The sequence below is a fragment of the Myiozetetes cayanensis genome, unplaced genomic scaffold (genome assembly GCF_022539395.1).
Source record: "Myiozetetes cayanensis isolate MyiCay16 unplaced genomic scaffold, myiCay2020 scf10, whole genome shotgun sequence".
NCBI classification, from domain to species: domain Eukaryota; kingdom Metazoa; phylum Chordata; class Aves; order Passeriformes; family Tyrannidae; genus Myiozetetes; species Myiozetetes cayanensis.
In genome coordinates, this window is record NW_026086605.1 from 32,630,164 (window position 1) to 32,652,202 (window position 22,039).

Sequence of the window (22,039 nt, forward strand, 5' to 3'; positions counted from 1 at the left end):
CCGGCAGGGGAAGCAGGGGGCAGCCCAGCGGCCCCTCACCGGCCCTGCCCTGCCGGCAGGGGAAGCAGGGGGCAGCCCAGCGGCCCCTCACCGGCCCTGCCCTGCCGGCAGGGGAAGCAGGGGGCAGCCCAGCGGCCCCTCACCGACCCTGCCCTGCCGGCCCCTCCGCGCCGCGGTGACCCCGGGGCCGTGGGGAGGGGGTTGTGGCAGCGCGAGCGCCACGTGACGCCGGCAGGGCGCGCGGTCACGTGCCCCGGTGTGTTGTGTGCCGCGGTCACGTGCCTCGGTCACGTGCGGCGGCGCTGCCCGCGGCGGGCGGGGGGGGAGGGGGGGCCGGGCGCGAGGGGGGCGGCGGCTGCGGCGGCGCCAAGATGGCGGACGGGGACGCTGCGCTGCTCCGGCCGCGCGGCCCCAGCCCCGCCGGCCCCGGCTGCGACAGCGCCGAGCCCGCGGCCAAGCGGCACCGCCGCGCATCGGGCACCGCCTCGGCCGCGCCGCGCCCCGACCGCGCCGACGAGCCGTCGCCCGCGCCCGCCGCCGTGCCGACCGAGCCGCCGGGCGAGGCGGCGGCCGCGGCGGCCGATGGCGGCCGGGCGGAGCAGGAGGACGGCGGAGCGGCGGCGCCGAGCGGCGCGGAGAGCGGGGCCTGCCCGCGGGGCCTGCCCCTAGCGGAGCCGCCTCCGCGGCGGGAACGGGGGGAGGGCGCGGAGGCGGCGCCCGGCGAAGACGCGGCGGAGGCGGCCCCGGGCTGCGGGCGGGCGCAGTGTTCGAACGGGGCGGCCGCGGCGTCGGCCCCGCATCCCGGTGAGGACCGACCCCTCCCTCCTCCTCTCCCTCCTCCGCGGGTTCCTTTCCCCGCCTGGGTGTCGCACGGCGCCGGGGTCGCCCGAGCCCGAGCCCGGCGAGCTGCTGCATCCATCGCTTCCCTACCCCTCATCCCTGTCAGCTCCGATCTGTCGCTGTCAGCGCCTGCTGCTCCTTGTGCCGGGCTCCGCAGAGGGAGAGCGGCTCCGCTCTCATCCCTGAAAACATTTGTTTTGTTGTGTTGCTGGCAACGAGTCATTAAAAACGAAAAATCATAAGCCCGGCTTCCTTTTCGTAATCTCTGCCGTGATAATAATTCTATTTCTGTTCCTTGGAAACTCACACAGAAAGCACAGGAGCAGCAGTCTTGACCGGTTCTTTAAATAACTTTGAGTGACAGTCTGGTTAAGATTTCACTAACTGCGGCACGTAACTAAAACTATAACCTTTCTAAAAAGTTTTCTTTCAGATAATGTTTCTAAGTGTACTGGTGGGGAGCATCAGTGTGAAAGCCCCTCACATTGCAAACAAGATTGGGTTTTGTTGTTGTTGTTCATCTTGGCTTTTTTTTTATATAGGCAGTGCTTTGGAAAGACTTATTAAAAGGTATCAGACACTGCATTTTGACAGTAATTCTTCACATTTTATCCTGGAATGCAGTTAAAGATGTTTTTCCTTTAACTCCGTAGTAAAACTACAGAAAACTTCTGCCTTTGCAAAAGGAATGGAGCTATAGGATAAACCTGGAACAGCCTCAGTATTTAAAAACTCCATTGGAACAGACCAAAGCTGATGATCTCTTACCAGTGCCTTATGTGAAGCCTTTTTGCTCAGGTGCCTCTGATTCTCAGGCATACTTTGCTGTAGCTGGCTTAGTTCTGGCAAGCATTCTTCCCCTTAGCCCTTTGAGGAATCAAATTAATACACAGAGATTGTTACAATTGAAACTTATTTTAGCCTGCTTGTATTTGTTACTGTTTCTTGAATCTCACATACTGTGGCCTGTATGTGACAAGTCTTTCACGATGTAGCTTTGATTCTTCATACAGAAACCATAAAGGTCATTTTAGTTAAACCTGCACCTCACAGTTATTGATGTGTCCTAATCCACTTCTTCCTTCTCCGTAACGCTTAATGTGTTCCCTGACATCATACAAAAGGAGGTGGAAGTGAAATGCTGTAAATATGTAGATTAATAAGACAGTAATGTCCAAGAGCACCTGTGGCCTCAGAAGAACAAGACAGCAAGAACACAGAGCAAATTTCTGTCCTCGACCTCCTTCCGTTCTAATCAGAATAAAGTATTTATGCCAACAAGGGAAAGGACAACATGACCTCTGAATAAAAAAATGATGGTGTTTTGTGGTGTTCTTTATTTAAGAATCAAGTGAAGTAAAAGCTAGTGTAGGGAGTTCTTCAGATAGAGACTGAAAACTATTATAGTGATGCTTTGCTTTAGAGGCCTGACTGAAATTTCTTGTACTTTGTTCATATCTTAGATTTTCAAAAAATTAAACTACAGGTGCTGTGGCTATTTCTAATAAAGCAAATAATAAAAAGGTTTAGTAGTCTAATTTCTAGTAAGCTGCTCAGGTTCGAATTTAGATTTTCTCTTCAAAGTGAGCTCAGTAACACGTGCTGCGAGACAAGTGTCCCATTCTCCTTTAGACTCCTTCACTGAGCTCCAGGATGGAGTTAGATTGAGTTACTCTGGCTTAAGGCCACAGGCTGAGCTGAGGTGACTGGCTCTCTTAGCCAAACCCAGCTGCAGGGGCAAATGGATGAGAGAAAATTAATGAAGGCGGTCCAAGGGAGCATGTTTTGTGTCGTAACTGGAATGAAGTGGTCATGTGGTCACCTGCAGCTCAGCTGCAAGGTAACACCCTCACACAAATATGTAACTTAGTTGTATCAAATGTGTATTTTTGGGTTTCTTTCAAAATGCTGTTAAAATGCTCTTAAAAGCTAGTCGAAGATTAGTCGATAAGGGTGACTTGTTTCCATTTCACCCAGTTTTTCAATCACCTGAATGCAGTGAGAACTGTAAGAGAAAAGGATTTTTAATTATACTTTTAAAACATTTGGATTTTTTCTAAGATGCAATATCCATAATGCCCAGTACTTTAAAGAATGAAGTTTCACCAAGGTCAGCATCCAGCTCACTGAAGCCCCATCGTTAAGATGGCAAATCCTATAGTGAATCTATGGATGGCTTGAAAGGCATTTTCTGTGCATGAGCAGTGACACTGCTCATTGCAACAAGATTTAAGGGCATCCAATTTGCAGTTTTGTGCTGCCTTTAGTGATGTACCTGTGCCCTTTGGGTGGGGTGTAACCCTGCTGGCTGTGCTGTCTTGCAGATAACTTCCTCCTCAGCGATGAAATCATAGCCAACGGCTTTCACTCCTGCGACAGTGATGAAGACGACAGAGCCTCACATGCAAGTTCTAGTGACTGGACCCCAAGACCACGTATAGGTAGATGCCTGTATGATGTTCTTAGATGCTCTCTGCCTCTGAACAGTTACTTAATTCTCCCCAGAAGGAAACCAGTTTTATCTGTTGGAAAAAAAATTGGCAATTAGTGCTTCTGAGCAGTCAGCGTTTACTGTATCTGTATGCTGTTTAAGGAGTTTAAAAATGAACCTGTTGAAATGTACTGTACTTTTATTAAAATTGTCAATGCCTTGGTTTTTTTCCCTTGAGCAGAAATCGCACCATGATCCCTATTGAAAGCATACACAGACTCACTACATTGAACCGATTTATGGCATACTTCTACCCTATTTATTAGTATTCTTTAAGGAACAAGAAGATGATTCCTGTATGATTTTAGGAAAGTGAGCCCTGCAAATTGACTGTGACATCAGTTTGGGAATTATTAGCCTGCATATGTATTGCACATTAGCAATAGAGAAAGCATGGCCACTGGGCACTCTGTACGAAGCTCCTGCCTTGCACGGGGACCAGATCTGTGAGGAGCAGTGGTTTCCAGGGGGCAGTGGGCTTGGAACTTAGAGGTGTGATAATACCACAGCATTGATTTTGCCAGTATTGACAAGAATAGCTGCAAGGAAACACATTGTGAGAATACAATATTCCACTTAAACCCTGCCCAGGTGTTGTCTTTTGCTGATCCCTCTGATTGCTGTTGTTACCTTTTGGGCAAATTGTATAACATTTGTTTCCTTTATATGTTGCTTGCCTTAATGATGGCTATTTGAGTCCTCCTAGTTTAGGTTTTTAAGATATACCTGTTTTCCGTCTACAGCCCTACTCTTGAGTGTTTCTGGAAAGATTGATTTGATGGTGTTAGGAGGTCATGTCTGAAATAATTAGTGTTAGATGGTCAAAAGAACAACAAATTCCATGGATTGCTGGGTCCTATTTGTCTATTTAAAGTGATGGTTTATAATACCACTAGAAAGTATATGTTTGTTTGTTGTCTCTTAAACTTATTCCTGTAAATACCAAACATTGGGAAAATACAGATAAAGCCATAAAATGGAGACACAGTGTGAATATCCTACTGCTACACCAGTGCACCTCTAAAAGCCATTAAGTTTGCTCTGAACTGGGGTTTCTGCCTTGACTGACTTCCTATGAAATCCTTCATGGATTGACATAAAATGATGGTAAATAAATAAAATCCTTAGCTGCCCTATCACTTTAGAATTTAGACCAAAACATAGAGGGATTTTGATGAATGGAACATTAAATTGGATTCTTAAAACTCTAGTAACAAGCATTAATAAATGTAAAAATTACCATAATCATCTGAGTTACTTGAAGCAGTTTTAAATATTATATTTTTTTAAAATTTTGTTAGGTCCCTACACTTTTGTTCAGCAGCACCTCATGTTGGGTACAGACCCACGGACGATTCTGCAGGACCTGCTACCAGAAACGATCCCCCCGCCCGAACTGGATGATATGACTCTGTGGCAAATTGTGATAAACATCCTTTCAGAGCCACCAAAAAGGAAAAAAAGGAAAGATATTAATACCATTGATGATGCTGTGAAACTTTTACAAGAATGCAAAAAGATAATGGTCTTGACTGGAGCTGGGGTATGTATTCCTGCAGTGGCAGTGTGGGAGTAGCAGACAGGTTGGTTAAATACCAGCGTGCAGATGATGGGACCAGATCCCTGTGCTGGGTGGGAAGAGGAGGCACAGCTGGCCATGGGAAGGGCTGGAGCTCAAGTTGGAAATCACACCATCTCTCCTAAGAAAAAATTACTAGACATTTAAACTCCTAAACAGTTGCTTTCATGCAAAATAGTTATGGAATAAGAACCCATTACCTATCCAGAACATTTTCTGTCCTGGTCATTTTTTCATTTCAAACAACGGTAATGATTTTTTAAAATAAAATCTCAGTGGATCTCCTAAAATACCAGATGGAACTCTAGGGAATAGAAGAACAGGACTTGAAAATTAAAAAAAGAGTTGGCAGGGGGAGGATCATAAGGAGAGTTCGATGAGATTAGACTGAATGTTTTAGCATGTGCTGCTCTCTGATGGTAACAAGGTTACTCACTGTTTTTACTAAAGAACACTTATGAACTGCTGCACATTTGCTGCTCTTACCTGTGTGCCAGATCATTTTTTGCTCGTGTTGTTCACACACAGATGGTATGGCACAATTCAGAGCAGATGAGTAATTCAGATCAGTTTTTCAAAGAGCACTGCTATTCCTGTTACCCAGTCTTACTGTCTTGCTCTATACACCTATTTCTCCTCCTCTTTCCATAGTATTTTGAGCTAGAGACAATAATATTAGTCCTTATTGACTACAACAATGCTTTGATAAACAATATTTATTAATAAACAATTTTTATCAAAAGAAGGTTATCCACCAAAAGTAAGAATCTGTTGTGTTACTGTGTTAGCACGAAAAAAAGATTAAAAATATCAACCACCTTGTCTAAACCTGAGTTGGCAGATGAGTGAATGCTTACTAAAGAAAGTTAATGCAACAATATTCAACATTTTTGTTCATATCTTACAAAACTTCCAGTGATAAACGCAAGTGGTAAACAAACTTTGTTTCTATGCTGCTTCTCCTGCTCATGATTTGGGAATTGTTATGTTGCCCCCCAACTCTCTCTCAAAAAAAAAGAAAAAAAGAAAAAGAAAAAAAAAAAAAGAAAAAAAAAAAGGAAATAAAAATAAATATGGAGAATCCAGAGTGGTTTTGTTCTTAATGTCTCTGAGCACTCTGAGCATACAGAAGTGTGGTTTCCCAGAGTTTCTATCACAGCAACCCTTCATGGCCCAGTATGTAGTTTCACTTACTTCAGATTGCAAAAATGTGTTTCAGGTGTCTGTGTCTTGTGGAATACCTGACTTTAGATCCAGAGATGGCATCTATGCACGCCTTGCTGTAGACTTCCCAGACCTTCCAGATCCTCAAGCCATGTTTGATATAGAATACTTCAGAAAGGATCCCAGACCATTCTTTAAGTTCTCAAAGGTATGACTTTCCAACAGTTCTTGGCCAGTAAAGAGAGATAACAAGATTAAAATGCATAAAGCAGATATAAAACTAGAAATATTTAGCAACATTCTCTCTCTTTTTTTTTTTTATTCTTTAAGCTTATTTTTACTGTTCCTGTTGGAAGTTCATGATACACACAACCATTCTAGATAGTTGAAAAGATGTTAGCGGTATTAAACACTTTCAAAAGCAGCGAGTACATCTCCTAGACAAGAAGGAGTTGTAGAAGATGTAGACATAGGTGAAACAATTTCCTTGGACCAAAAAAAAAAAAAAATCAAACCCAAAATATAAGAATTTCTACAGGACCAGTAAGGACTTGTGAAAATCAATCAGCAGTAGTCGTGCTCACTCGTCCTTCCCTTTGCTCACAATTTATATTACTGCTCTGTTATGTTACAAAGATTGGAGAAGAAGATCCAGTGCATTCTTCATCTGCTTGGCTTTCTCTGAAAACTTCCTATCCAGATAACCATATTTTGATGCTCATTAGTATACTCAGTTCCTTCATTTTTTACTATTAAAAACACCCCCTCCCAAGAACAACCAAAAACCCCAAACGAAAAAAATGCCACAGCAAGCAAAAAAATCAGCGTACTTGAAGCCTGTCTATAAACTGGTTTAGCCAGTAAAGCCCAAATCCAATTAAGCTGATAATTTTTTTTAAAACTTTTTTAATCCTCCTTCTCCTGTCTATCAGAATATATGTTTCTGTTTACAAACACTGATGTTGCTTGACACTTGAAAAGGAAAAAAAAGTTTTCCCATTCCTTAATTATCAAAACCAGAGAGAAATCTAAATGTTGTTTTCATGCTGTGTAAAGAACACAATACTAGCTTGCAAGGAGCAGTTCATCTGGATGTGATCAGGAGCTGAGCTGTGGAAAGAAGGGTTGGATCCAGAGCAATGGGAAAGTGTCCAGGAAGTGACAGCATGAAATGCTGACACGACCACTGGTGACAGGATTTAGCTCAGTGTGAATTGCTGCTGTTAAAATAAAGACACCGTGTATCCATTTACACTTTCTGATGTGCTTCTGAATTTCCTAGGAAATCTATCCGGGACAGTTCCAGCCGTCTCTCTGTCACAAGTTCATAGCTTTGATGGATAAAGAAGGAAAACTACTTCGCAACTATACTCAGAACATAGACACACTGGAACAGGTTGCAGGAATCCAAAGGATAATACAGTGTCATGGTTAGTGGGTTTGGTTTCACTTATTTTACGTGTAGGAATGGTTCTGACTGGTGCACATGACAAGGTAGCTGCTGTTGGAATTGAAATTTTTTTTCCTTAATTTCTGTCTCTTCCCAACAAATATTCTGCTTTTAAAATGTTGAAATTTCTTTTTAGGTAGCTGAAGTATTTAAATCAGAAGTGTTTTAAGTGGAAATACTTCTTTCAGAAGTTGAGCTTGATAAGCAGTGATGTCTGTGTATCAGTGAAGATGCACATCCTGTTTGCACAAGCTTAGACCATAACTTCTAAAATGCATTTGGTGCTTCCTGACTTGTATAAGAACATAGCACGGAAATCAGTCTTGTCATAAGTCCCTCTCACTGTCTATCCATGAAATGGGAATCTGGCTGTTACCTGACTCTTTATTTAGGTTATATTCCACTGAAATCTTGAAATATCCCGACACTTCAGTGACTTCACTTCATGTATAAAACAGTGTGAATTAATCACCAGTTCAGGGGAACTGGAGATCATCTTGTTACACCTTCAGTGTCATTCGCACTCTGTAACTATGATGCCAAACTAAGTAGAATCGCTTTAATTGCTCGATACACTTTCCATTTCCAAGGACTTGCATGTGTCAAGCTACAAGTCCACAGATTCATTTCTAAGGAAAGGCTGCAGAAAATTAGTTCTTAAAGGGTGTGTTTGAATCATTTAGTAAACTTCTGGCTAATGAATTGTCTAAACACAGTGCTGTCATGTTTGTGAGGCACATCACTGCTCAGGCTCCCTGTTTTTCCAGCTGCACACTGCAGTGGGGAGATTGCAGACCATCTTCATTGTGTGTTCTGTATAAAGTGACTTTAAATTAAACAGATTCTTTAAAAACCTGCTTTATGGACTTTGAGATTTTGAGGCCTTTGGAAATTAGTAAAGGTTGTTTGGAGCACATCGAGCTTTATGAGATGTACAGTTACTACTCTTTACCAGATGGTCTAATGGTAGTGGCTAAAGAGAAACTGAAACACTTATGTAAGGGTTAATACACTTTAATACACTGCTGTATTTATTCTACATTTTTCTCTTGCTGTGGCAATGGCAAGTTAATCACGAGTAGTTAGAAAGGAACCCTGCAGTGATTTGGGGATTTCACATGTGAACCTTTGGACCCATTTTCTCACTGCAGACATACAGTAACGTTTCTGCTTACGAAAACTGGTGTCTGAAATGCATTTTCTGAATTTAAAATGGCTCTTGTATTCCACCGACACATCTGGAATTGGACTGTATTCCTTGCCGCTGCTGTAGCTGAGTGGTTGGAGGCCGTGGCCTGCTGGCTATGCATGACTTGTGCATGGGGCGGCAAACTTGTCGATCAGGTCCTTCTGATGTGACAAGTAATTCACATAATAGAGTTCCAAGTAGGTAGCAACAGATGCCTCAGAAAGGGTTAGGTCTGCTAGCCTGACAAGCACGTCCCTAACATGCTGTATAAAGGTCTGAATTGCTACTTTAAGCTACTCTTTACAACAAGATTTCTGATGACTAACATCTAGAAAAACAAATTCTGGTGTTGCAAGTATCTCCGTAATTTTACATTACTTTTTTTAATGCTTGATTTCTATAGCACTGCAACAGAACAGCCTTTGTGTCAAAACAGCTCAGGCAAAAAGACCAAATATGAATGACTGAAAATCCTGATTCTACCATACGGGTTTTTTCCCCTCAGGTTCCTTTGCAACAGCTTCCTGCCTGATCTGTAAATACAAAGTTGATTGCGAAGTTGTTCGAGGAGATATTTTCAATCAGGTAAAAAATTCACTTTAACTCGCTGCATCTTTCTAATAAGTAAGTAAAACTTACTTTTCTCTGAAAAAAACAAACCCCAAAACACCATACTGGGATTGCTTAAAAGATCTACTTCTAGAAGGCTTCATATCTTTGCATATTCAGAGAATTCTAGCATTTCCTCTGGTATTTAAAAGTATACTCAAATATTAGGTAATGGGAAAAATCAGAACAAAACCTTAAGAGTCTATTTTTAATGGCACCTCTGAGAAAAGCAGAGGCTAAATGTTAAGTACAGACTTGGCTTTATACTTTTGTTAATCTGAACTCACAGTCACACAGAGAAAGCAGTTGTAGCCTTCTATAACATTGGCTGCTCTTTGAGCATTTACCTGTGTTAAAATGTGTTAAAACAGCAGCTGATGCATGAAGAGATTGCTAACCACAGAGCAGGTGCTGAGGAAGGATCAAATGAGATGCTGGATGTTGCTTTCTAGGACTCCTGAACTATTCCATAGTCTGAACTCCCCATGTCTGGGTGTGAGGTGCTCAGGGCCATGCAGGAGTTGGTTCTCTTCTGTCAGGGCAGATGAACCTTTGACTTGGCAAGACCCTCTTTGCCTTTCTTCCTCTTCTTGTGAAGGAACAGAGGTGATGATTCTGTGATCAAAAAGATCTTGTTTATACAAATGAAAGGGGACTCTTTCTGCAGGCTCTTGTTTCTCTAATAAATGCTGTAGAGTCCACAGCTGCAACTTTAGATGAGACATATGGAAGGGATATAAATCCTTCAGGTATTACATTTGAAACAGAGCTCAATGAAAGCCTTTCAGAAGAGATGTTTGAGATAAAGCTTGGAGGAATATGAGTCTAATAAGCCTGAAGCCTTGTAACACTGAAATATTGAACATGAAATATAGTTTACTCTGTTATTAAGAATATTATTTTTGAGAACTTTTTATCTTACAGATGTTTGCTGCTCCTTTACCTTCAAAGCCAGCTGGCTGGAGTTGAGGTTTTCTTCCTCCTAAGCATGTTGTAATGTTCTGTTTGGATTGTTAGTCTCCTTTTCCAAGCACCACTTGAACCGTTGGGTGTTCCTATGCTGACCCAAACTTGTGCCAGGGGTCAGGAATGGCAGTGCCGGGCAGTGGAGAGGAGCAGCCTGATGGGACCAAAGAGGGTTCTCTCTCACAAGATGAGCCTCAAGGAGCTTCTTACACTCATCTCTCAGCCCTAATCTTGCAGTATTGTTGCTAGGTACATCTTTCCAGGGCAGGCCCTGGCTGTAATACTGAACTATTTTCATAATGAGGATAAATGTGGGTATTGCCAAATACAATTTCACAAAATAAGAAATAGAGTGATTGAAAGAAAACATGTCCTTCCACCTTTATACCTGAAAAAAAAAAAAATCTATTTACCATCATTATCTCTATTCCGTAGCCGGCATTTCTCAGCCCAGAGCTGTACAGTATCTTTGTCTGTTGGCTCTCTAAAATACAGACTTTGGTTCCTTACAAGTGCTTCACACGGAAGTGAGTCTGGCCAACATCTTTCTGTCAGGATTCCCTTTCAGCAGGTGACAGACTGAGAACTGTTTGAGATCATCTGTTTGGACAAATGCTGCTCTTCTTCCATTTGCCACTTTGGAGATGCAGTGCTGTAGAATGATTCTCTCTTGTACACAACCGTCCTTCTGGATGAGAAACAGCAGCAGGTATAAAGCACACAGAGCATCCAAGTAAAACATTTGTCAGTCACTTGCAAAAATATCACTTTTACTTTTGACTGTCTTTGGCACCTTCAAGAACTGGTAGAAGGGTCTCAGACTTAGGAGGAAAGGGTGCAAGGAATGGAAAGCATGCACCGGGTTTTGGCTATTCTCAAGCCAATGTAATCTTTACTAATCTTGTTTTTGATATATGGGTAACGTCAACAGTGAGAAACTCCATTTCTCTTCCGTTAGAGAAATGCATCAGCAGAGATGGGGGGTTTGGGGGAGCTGCTTCTACAGGGAAAGAGGACCCTATTAGAGACAACTGAGTGGCCAATTTTGTAGCTTTAACTTCTTGGTATCAATTTCAGCTCTTGGAATAAATCTTCCCCTTTACTGATGACCTCTCTGAGGATTAGCAGAGAAAAGCTGGTGAGTAGTGTAGTGTTGAAATGCATTTATGGGTCATTACAGTGACAGATGATTTCAGTAGGGACAGAGAGCCACAAAGTCACAAGTCATTGGACTTGTAGTGAGAAATGATGGAATCAGAGTTAGTATTACTTGGTCTTTTTAAATCAGAAGTCAGAGGTCTTCATTTTGTCTTCCTCCTAATACAGAGCAAATTATTTACCCTCCTTAACCTTCCAAAAGTGCAAGGGCATCACTGACATCTACAAAAGAGACAGCAAGGGAAAAAGCTTAAGCAAACTATAAGCTGTTTGTATAAGCTCTCTTTCTAATATGTAAAGATCTGAGGAAAAAGTTCAATATTCATTCTAGCCATCTGCTCCTTTTTGGGGAATTCTTTAGTTGGTTTCCCTTAAATATGGGGTTACTGTGTGCTATTTAGCTTGGGTTCAGGGTGAAGGTTTCCTCTAGCTCTTGTGCCATATTGCTTCTTAGGCATCCCTCCCACAAGGTTTCTTTGTTCAAAGACTTAAATTTTGGGAAAGATCCTTTGACAGTAGAGGAAGGCCTTTAACTTGTGACATTTTCTAATTTGGAGAGTATTGTCTTCTGTCCCACTGGAGGCATCCATAGAACTAATTCTTTGATTGAAACTTTCTACATTCTGTAGTATTTTTTTCTACAGCTGTTCTATGTACAAGAGGGAATTCTCATGCAATTAAATGTCAGTTTTCAGATGTTTTCCTATTACAGAAGGTAATATACATCTCTTTACACCTTTATAACTTAATTTATAGCTTGTGGTGATTACTATAGGATTGCAGCTACATTTAGCTCCTTAAATTTATTCTCAGGCATCATATTTTAACACTATAGCTGAGAAGACTGGAACTATTAAAAGGGAAATTGCTCTGTAGTAATTGAAGTATTGTCTGTAGTAGATCTATCACCCACCTTCTGCTTCGCTTCTCTCTGAAAAAGTCTTAAGATAGGAAAGACTTGAAAGAGGTCCCAAAGATCAGAAAACTCTCTGGTTTCAGGAGGAAAGGGACTCTATCCTCCACAAACATAACTCTCATCCACTTTTGTCAGCAAATGACGATTCTTCTCTGTTTTTGGAGGAACTGGAAAAGTTTTAAATGGAGACCAAACAAAAGTTCTGTCCTGTTCTTGTCCTGTCTGTTTTTAGCCAGCTGCCACAGTGCTTTTGTGTACAACACACGTGCTCTTTTGGAGGAGAGGAGAAACTAGAGGTAAAGCTCTACCATAGGCTCTGAGTAGGAAGGGCTTTGTTTTGAATGGGAAGTGACAGGGAAACGTTATGTTTTTGCTCTGATTAAACTAAGGAAAATACATTCCTATCAAATGGGAGGTGATTGCCTATTGGTGCTGAGCATGACTTCTGGACTTTGGCTTAATTGTGAGATAAGAACTGTGCTGCAGATCTGCCTGGTTTCTCCCCCTTTATTCCTGCTGCAGCTTTATTTCCCTCTGCAGTTGCTGCAGGCTAGAGTAGGGAATGTACTTGTCTGTACATCCATGGAAAAATGGGACGAGGAAATATCACCGAAACTTCCCTGTCTTTTGCCAAGTCTCTGTGAAATGCCTAAATGTGACATTTTCAAAGGCCCAGCCTTGCCCTGCAGTAATAGGTGTTGTTGTGGTGCAGGTTGTACCCCGCTGTCCCAGGTGCCCCCCCGACGAACCGCTCGCTATCATGAAGCCCGACATCGTGTTCTTCGGGGAGAACTTACCCGAGCAGTTCCACCGTGCCATGAAGTACGACAAAAACGAAGTTGATCTCCTTATTGTCATTGGGTCTTCGCTGAAAGTGAGACCAGTAGCATTGATTCCAAGTAAGCGACTATCTCTGGTAGTATTTCCTTCCAAAAATTTGAATCAAAAGTGAAATTCTCAGTTAAGAACTGAGAAGCCAAGAAAGCTTTTGGCTCGATTCAGTGAGGAAACTTGATTAAGCATCAAGTAAGATGAAAGCTGCTTGCCTGTGTAAAGCTGAAATGCAAAATAGAGAAAGTAGCAAATTTTATGTGCTTTTGCTATACTCCAGGTAGGTCTCAAGGTAATGAAATGATAATCTGAAAAAGTACTCTTCTAAGACTTGAATGACTTTGTTCTACAACTCAATTAATTTCTCTCCCTGCTTGCAATATGCTTTCATAGTTACTTGAAAGATTTAGAAAGGAGTCATCTCAAAAGACCTAAATGGAGTATCAAAAAATCAGATCAGGTACATTTGGTATGTGAGTTGTAGTTTTAAAGGGGCACACAGTGGGCACAGTACAGCGTGTCACCACTTGCATCCTTAGCTTTTAAGGTAATGTGGAAAACCATCTCTGCTAATGTATGTTACAGGAAAAGGCCTTTCTCAAAGGCTGAAAAATTACCATTACAGGTGATTTATTGGTGTACTGAGTGAAAGACTTACTGGTACTAAAGAAATTCTCTTCACATGTAAGCCTGAGAAGGACATGTGCTTAACATATGCTTACTGGGACCAGTAACTCTCCATGGCCTTTGCAGGAACATCCTCTTCACTGTACAAGAGGCAGAGCCCAGTGTTTAGGCTGATGGGAATTGCATAAGGACTGGAAAGTTGCCCTCTGCTATACAAACCACTGCTCTTTCTGTGCCTTAGAGGTGGATTTCATTCATTTGTAATGTGAGGAGTCCATGCTTGGTCACCAAACCTGGAGGGTTTGGGAAGTCTAAATGTCAGAAATGGGTTGAACAACACTGTACAACCTGGAAATATTTTGACCTGATTAAGGAGGTGTCATTTACCACTGGTATATTCCTCATGTTCACTTAAGTACATAAAACAAATGCACAAAATCAACATAATTCCAAGAGATTATAGTGCTAATTTTAATCTTTAACATTTGACCAAACATTACTGGAGTCATTATTTCTGTGCATGTGTTTCTCAATGACTGAGGAATACTTCTAACTGGAAAAAACAGGAAGAAAAAAATTGTCTAAGCAGTCTGCAGTAGGCACTGCACCTCAGACTGCTGGTGTGAAATTTGGGATTTGCTTGGCTTCTTCCTGATCTGGCTGTTTCGGACCTGTTGCAAGGGAAGGTCCGAAGAGAAGCCCGAGGAGCCAAGCTTCCTCAGTAGATCTCTGCTGAAAGCAAAGCCAGAGTGACTCCCTTTGAATTCTCCTTCCTATGCACAGGTTCCATCCCCCATGAAGTGCCTCAGATCTTAATTAATAGGGAACCTTTGCCTCATCTACACTTCGACGTGGAGCTTCTTGGAGACTGTGACGTTATCATAAACGAATTATGTCAAAGGCTGGGTAGTGAATACACAAAACTTTGCTACAACTCAGTAAAACTTTCAGAAATAACAGAAAAGCCTCCACGACCGCACAAGGAGCTCGAAGTGCTCTCAGCAGAGCTACCCCCTACCCCTCTGAACATTTCCGAAGGCTCCAGCTCGCCAGGAAGGATGACTCCACCAGATACTGCAGTGGTGTCTTCAGAACACCCACCTGAATGTAAGGTAGAAAACTGTGAGCCTGCCTCAGAAACTAAAGGGACCTGCTCAGAGGAGAAGCTTCAGGACACACAGACGTCGGCAGAAAACCCTGAAAATCCTGCTAGCGAGCAAATGAACTCTGACACAATGAAGGAAAACGGATCTAACAGCGGAGAAAATAAGGAAAAGAATGAAATACTGAAGAAGTGTTGGGTAAACAGATCTGCAAAAGAACAGATTAGCAAAAGGCTGGATGGTAAGTGTTAAGTCATTTCAGTATTTTGCATTTTTTTGGATGAGATGTTTATGCTAGACTTACTTTAAAGCAATAAATAAATTACTCCTGAGGGAGTGAGTGGTGGTTGGTGGTTATTTTTGTTCAGACAAGTGTCAACATAACTCTCATTGAACCATGTATTTCTTTTGGAGAAGCCGATAGGAAATGTTTTTTGTATTTCATAATAGGTTTTATAACCAGTGATTACATCCTCACCTAAAAGATCAGAGTTTAGGAGGCTGAAGGTAGGTATCAAAAAATAAATCCATTTCCAGCATTTTTAAATGCATTTTAAGAAAAACTGTTTTGATCCTCGGGTGTTCAGAAGCTGCTCACCGTAGGTCATGATTTGGTATGGCAGTAGAGCTGAAAGATGAAGCCATGACAGCAGCTGAAAGCAGGTCTCACAGCTGGAGCGAGGCACATTTTGAAGGAAACTTTGGATTTTCCAGGAAAGCCCTCCAGTCTCTTAACTGATGTAAGGAGTTAGGTATGACATTGCAATGTTCCAGAGCAAAGGCTGGTTTCAGACTTTGTCACATACTCCATGCAGGGGGTTCCCATTCTGTCATGGGTAATGGAAGTATAGCTGTGAATATTTCCAATGAAAAAACACTGACTGACACCTGTTGTTAATGTAATTATTTTGAGGTGGAATGGTGTCACCTGGGCTAATTTTTAGCCAATAACAATTTGCTGTCTGACCCAAGGTTCGTTCTGCAGTCAGTGGTGGGATATCAGCCCTCCAGCAGCTGAATCATCTGATCTGTGTGACAACTGTCTTACAGTGGGATGATTCCTGCCTGGAGTGCCTGTTCTGATGAAAAAAGCTGCTAAACATAAAGTATAAATGCTCTTTGGTGTCAGAAGAATGGGGGAGAGGGAACACTGAGCTTTCCAGCGAAGCATTTGTTCTGTGCTTCGTAATAAATACACATCCATTGGCATAAATGCTTTTCTTGTGTCATCTCATCTGTCAGTTCAGCTTCACTGCTGAAAATAAAAACACATATATGCAGATACTTTCTAAGCAGAAGTCTGCCAGATCCTGTATGAATCATTTCCTTGAGCTTTTTGTTGACTGCTGGAATTCTGTTTCAGGTACTCAGTATCTGTTTCTAGCACCCAACCGCTACATTTTCCACGGTGCTGAGGTTTACTCGGATTCCGAGGACGACATCATATCTTCCAGCTCTTGTGGGAGCAGCAGTGAGAGCGGCTCGTGTCACAGTCAGAGCCTGGATGTGGAGGACGAGAGTGAGATCGAGGAGTTTTATAATGGCATCGAGGATGAGGATGCTCCCGACAGGGAAGAGGAACCTGGATTTGGGGAAGATGGAGCCGAGCAAGAGGAATCGGCAGCTGATGGATCAGCCTATACAAATGAAGCTGCAGGGACTGAACATCCAAGCAACGTGTTGTAAAGTGATGGTTGACTGGTTACAGGAACTTTCCACCAGCATTAGGAGCTTTGGCATGTCAGAATGAATGTTTACGTCTGAATTTAGAGCAACAGAACCATAAGGATGTAGTGTTTATAAATAACTAAAACAGATTTTCATGCTTAGTTTTTTACCTTTTTCAATAAAAATCTATTACTGCACACTCAACACTAACTCATCTTTTTTTTAAGGTACCAGGATTATCTAAACTGTCACTGTTCACGTTTAAGTTCATCTGTCTGATCAGGCATCCATGTATATAATACATATATTTGCTTAATAAATTTCAGCTTATATTATTTTTAAACCGTTTTGAAAAAGCCATTGGAATGTTAAACTAATATAAAGGGAACAGCTAATTTAGACCAAAGAATGGTATTTTCACACCTCTTGCTTTGTAACACTTTTTGGTTTATTTAAAACCTTCTTATGCTTCTGCTAAACCTTTCATTCACGCCTAGTCTGTCATTAAACACTGGCATTTTCTAAGACCTACTGTGGCAGCTAATGTTTTTTTCTTTTACAATTACTTTGTATGTTTGAGACATGAAATGCGAGCAGATAGTGAAATGGAAACAGGGCAGGGAGTACTTGAGGAATCCAGTGATTTTCAGACAGATCAAGCAAGAAGTGCTGTGAAAATGCTTTGTTGTCGAATTGAATTCTTCCTGTGGACAGCGGCGATGTTGACACTGGCTCCTCAGCAATTAGAACCTGGCATTTAAACAAAAAGGATCCCCCACAGCAAGAGTGTGTCACGCTGGGTACAGCAGTCACATCTAGGGTAGTTTGCATTATAAATAGCATTTGATACATTGCCAAGGCTCTAATGTGGAAGCAGAGTGCACAACAGCGTTTCTACCAGCATGTGAGAAGGCGCAGAAAATTAAGCTCTTCCTTTGTACTTGATGCAACAAAACCAGGAGAAACTGCCTCAGCTACCCATAGCCTCCATTTACGCTGCCAAGTGGCTCAACGTGGATTAACAACCTGCTGGTTTGAGGTTTCAGGCTGGGAAAGTCATTTCCCAGCTGCTGTAGCTCCACCTTGCATATGAAAAGCAAAGCGGCTTCTCCCATTCTGATGTCTCAAGTGCTAGGCTGCCTTAAAACTGGATGTTGCAAATGTTCATGTGCTGATTGTTTCTAAGCCTTTAGAGCTATTTTGTAAAGTTGCACAGTGCAGTAGTAAATGAAACAGGATTTTTCTATAAACCACTTTTTCAACATTGGCCCGAATGAACTCTACAATGTAGATTATTCATATACTTTGCTTTAATATTTATTATATTTTGGAAGATGTATAGTAGCTGTTCTTGGAACATAAGATACATCAGTTAATAAGTATTTAAGAACAGCCTCCTGTATTCATCAGGAAATGCTGGCATGTTGTCTCATTGTCCAAATTTAATACAGCTCTTATTTGGCTACACTAAAGAATGCAATATGTTTAGTTTTCACTTGCATGTCACAACGTATTAGTTTGTGCTATAGGAGATATTTTAAATTGAAATACTTTGTTTTAAATTATTTTTACAGTGAGGATTGTTTTCTGCTCTTTTATATTGTATATAGTGTCTTTTATGTAATCTACTGGCATATGTTTTGTAGAAGACTGTTTAAAATGACTGGCTATCTTCCTGCAACTTTTGGAAATACAAAACCAGTGTTTTATACTTGTACACTCTGTTCTAAAGTCTATTAAAACTGTCATTTGATTCCTGGCTTCTGTTAATTTCTAGTTATGCCTTAAAAACTTAACAAAGCTGCCCTATAAAGTCAAGGTATGATCCTAGCTCATGGAAGCCATTGCAGAGGAAATGCCTTTCCCATCTGGCACGTGAGCAAAGAAAAAGCCTGAATGAAGTGCTGCATTTTATCCTTTCTTGTGTCTGCCAATATTATCTGAACAGTAGAGGAACCCCAAACTATAATCACAGAGTCACAGAATATTCTGAGTTGGAAGGGACCCACAGTGATCATCGAGCCCAAATCTCAAGGTACAATATGTTCCCTTACTCCTCCATTTCACACACTGCCCTTTCCCCTCAGTGAAGATGTTGTCTTTCAGTACTTAAAACAATATAAAGGTAAATGCTGGGAATGAGGAAACATTTGCTATCACAGCTTTTTGTTATTCCTAAGTGCTCAGCACCTCACATGAAATTTGTCTGGAAGCATGGAAGAGCACGTTCAGGTCCAGCTCTAATTTGTACCTTCTCGATAAAGGAGATAACTTATTTTTCTCATAATTTGCATTACTACCACAGGAAAGCATCTTAGCCCTAAGTATTTGAATTAAACATGCACTGAAAAAAAGCAAAGTACAAACATTTGTTTAATAAGCCATTCCCTAGTCCCCTTCCAGTCTGTTTCAATACATCAGGCACAATAACGACCTTGCAAAAAGTATTTCAAGTGATGGAAAAGGAGTCCATATTTAAAAATCTTGTCATAGTTATTTCTTTATGGCCATGTATTCTCTATGAGTCTGTCTTGAATCCGGTACATTTTTAATTAGTGTTTTTGATTATGGAAAATACACAATGTTTTTAAATGCACGAGGCAGCAAAGGGTCAGAAAACATCCAATTAAGAGGGGCTATAAGAGTACAAAGTTCTAATGAAACCTGCATTACAGAATCAAACTGAAAAACTGAGAAAAGTTTGAAAAAAGGAAAACAGTACCTCAAGTTTCAGTATGTATGGTTAAATATCAAACCAGAACAGTCCAATTGAAAAGCAGTTGTATTTATTGGCATAATATACTTATCTACAAGTATCTACAGGACTGGAGAATAAAACCCTTTTAAACCTTTTAAACAATTAATGGCCAGTCTTCGCGAGCAAAGATCCGGGGAAGGTCTTTCCACCTTCCAGCCTGCGCATTGGATTTTTTAGGTGAGACACAGTGTGCGCGGAACTGAGCCCACCCTTTAATCCTAAGGTTCATCTGCCGGGGCCAAGCGAGCTTGGACGGTGGCAGCGAGGTCCTTAGGACGTAGGTGGGTTGCCTTTAAGGGTTAACGAGCCCCACCTGCCCGGGAGTGTCCCTGACCGGGAATCGAACCCGGGCCTCGGCGGTGACAGCGCCGCGCCCTTACCACTAGACCACCAGGGGCTCCCACCTTTTAAACAACATCCCAAGCAAACCTAACAAGGCACACTTTAAGCCTCTATTCATCCTGTCTTGGAGATGGTGAAAGCAGATGCAAAACCACAGGTCTTTAAGTTTCTTAAGAGACACAAACCCGAGTGCTCTGCGACCATGGGGCTGTTTTTTCACTCTCACAGAGCAGCGGAGCTTCCCTGCTCACCCCCAATTCCACGTGTCCCGGAGTCACAGCCCGGGCTCGCTCCGAGCAACCCCTGCACCAGACTCCCCTGTGACGGAGCCACTGACAAGGCAAACACATGCCGACTACCAACGAAGTTACCGATTTTAGATATTCCCAGGACGTTTTCGAAAGCCACAACCCCCCACACCTCCGACCCCCACGCTCCCAGCCCCACTCCCCGCGGGACGCCCAGCGCAGCCCCCTCCCCTCTGCCCCGCAGCCCGCGGAGGCTCTTCGTGCTCTGCAGTGGCTCTGCTCAAGTTGCTCCGCACCCCACGCTGGGCTCCAGGCAGGAGGATGGGCCTCAGTCCCAGTGGGGCATCACCACCCTCTTGCCCCAAACTTTAAAACTCTCCGAGCGTTCACTGCTGGGCACTGAGAGAAATCCTCAATTTCCTGCAGAGACTGAGTGCCGCATTTACACACCCGCCATGGGCCAGAGAACCCCTCCCAGCCGCTGTGGCCTATTCCAAGGACTCCCTCAGCAGAAGGGAATCTCCCAAATCTCCTCAGCTACCCTCTCCCTTTGTTAGTACAATGGTCCCTTGCCAGGGGAAAGTCTCGGGCTTGGGGAGGTGCTACAGGCAGCTACAGGTGCACAGACAGAGCCCCTCTGCAGAACTAAGTCACAACTAATGAAATCAGTTTCTCCTTTGAATTTTTTCAAAGACATAACAAATAAAATCTGTACAGGAAGAGGGATTTCAGCTACAGTCTGCCAGCTTCTGTTCCTTCTAATGGTCAAGCTGCTGTATTGGCTCAAAAAAGGGAATGAAACTTGACTTTTGCATTCTACTCAAACTGAAGCCTTCACTAATCTTTTGTTTCCTCATGTAATCAGGCAGGTGGGGGGAAGCAGTAAATACCTGCAGACATGCACTGCACAGTGTAGGATTGAGGTGCTTGGAGTTACCCAAAATTAGTAACTCCTAAACATCATTTTCCTAATAATCTGAAACTGATGTATGTGCCTTTGGCTGGAGAAACAAAGTAATGCTGACTGCTGCCCCTTGCCCATGTCAGGAGGCTTTGATGACACCTCTGGCAATACATTCTTTTGGTTTTTCATGAAAGATCAATAAAATATGTTCAAACCTAGAGGATATGCAGGAACTCAGACAGCTCAGTTCACAGGTAGTATGAAGCCAGTAGGTCTGGACATACACTACTTCTGCACAGTTCTGGTGTGACCATGTTATTGCCAGTTGGGTTTGTGTGCCTTCATCCCACCCCAGGCTGTGTTGGGGCCAGAAGATAAAACATTTTTCTCGTTCACCAGCTCTGCATCAGTGCAGAAATGGGCTGGCAAAGGTTTGCAGTTAGAAAGTTTTAGGATACTCACACAAAGGGAGGCAGTAGCAGGTAGCACCAAGTAAAATATGTGTATAGGCTTGAACAGGCTCCTTTCCCTGAGAAAATAAAGCACCCAAGGCCTCAGGCACATGGTCAGGAATTTAAGTGCACAGAAATGGTGGCTGGTGGTGGTCTTTTGTTGATTAGGTGTCCGCACAGACCAGGTCCCGAGGGTTTCCTGGCTATGGCAGGTGACAGATGTTCTATGCTTTTCAAGGTATAGGCAGGGTTTTTGAAGTCTAGCTCCAGACTTGACCAACACAAACATGAACAGCACACCAAAACAGCAGGTTGATGATTAGTCCACCCAAATCTCACCCTGACCTGGCAATTAATACCCCCTTGGTAAGCAGTGGGAACCTGACACTTATCAGGGGAAACAAATGTTTAGTTCTTCCTCTTTTTTTATTCCCCTTCAACAACTGAGTCAGGCAGTTGTCCATGGTACACACAAGTACAGTTCTGGTTGCACGTGGAAAGTCAACACAGCCATTCCTGAGGTGCTTCCTGTATACCAGTCCATCGTGCTGAAAACTGTATTATTAGAAGAAAGCTTTTTTTATCTGTATTTATCTGAACTGCAGCACCTCATGTGCCTTTAGATAGCTCTCTTTTATAGTGGTATTTGATTAAACTTCATTTATTACTGATAAATCAAGTTCATTGCAGCAGGGAGAGGTGCAGTGAATTAAAATCCTTCTTAAAGTAGTTCAAGAACATTCT

General features: G+C 42.5%; 1 protein-coding gene across 1 annotated transcript; it reads left to right on the plus strand.

Moving 5' to 3' along the window:
* Nucleotides 1–371: 371 nt before the first annotated feature.
* SIRT1 (sirtuin 1) lies at nt 372–18,344 on the plus strand. The gene is made up of 9 exons (XM_050338855.1): nt 372–804; nt 3,165–3,281; nt 4,633–4,874; nt 6,130–6,282; nt 7,357–7,504; nt 9,219–9,298; nt 13,075–13,261; nt 14,604–15,164; nt 16,287–18,344. The coding sequence occupies exons 1-9, from the start codon at nt 372–374 to the stop codon at nt 16,607–16,609; spliced, it is 2,244 nt and encodes a 747-aa protein (XP_050194812.1). The 3' UTR covers nt 16,610–18,344.
* Nucleotides 18,345–22,039: the final 3,695 nt, after the last annotated feature.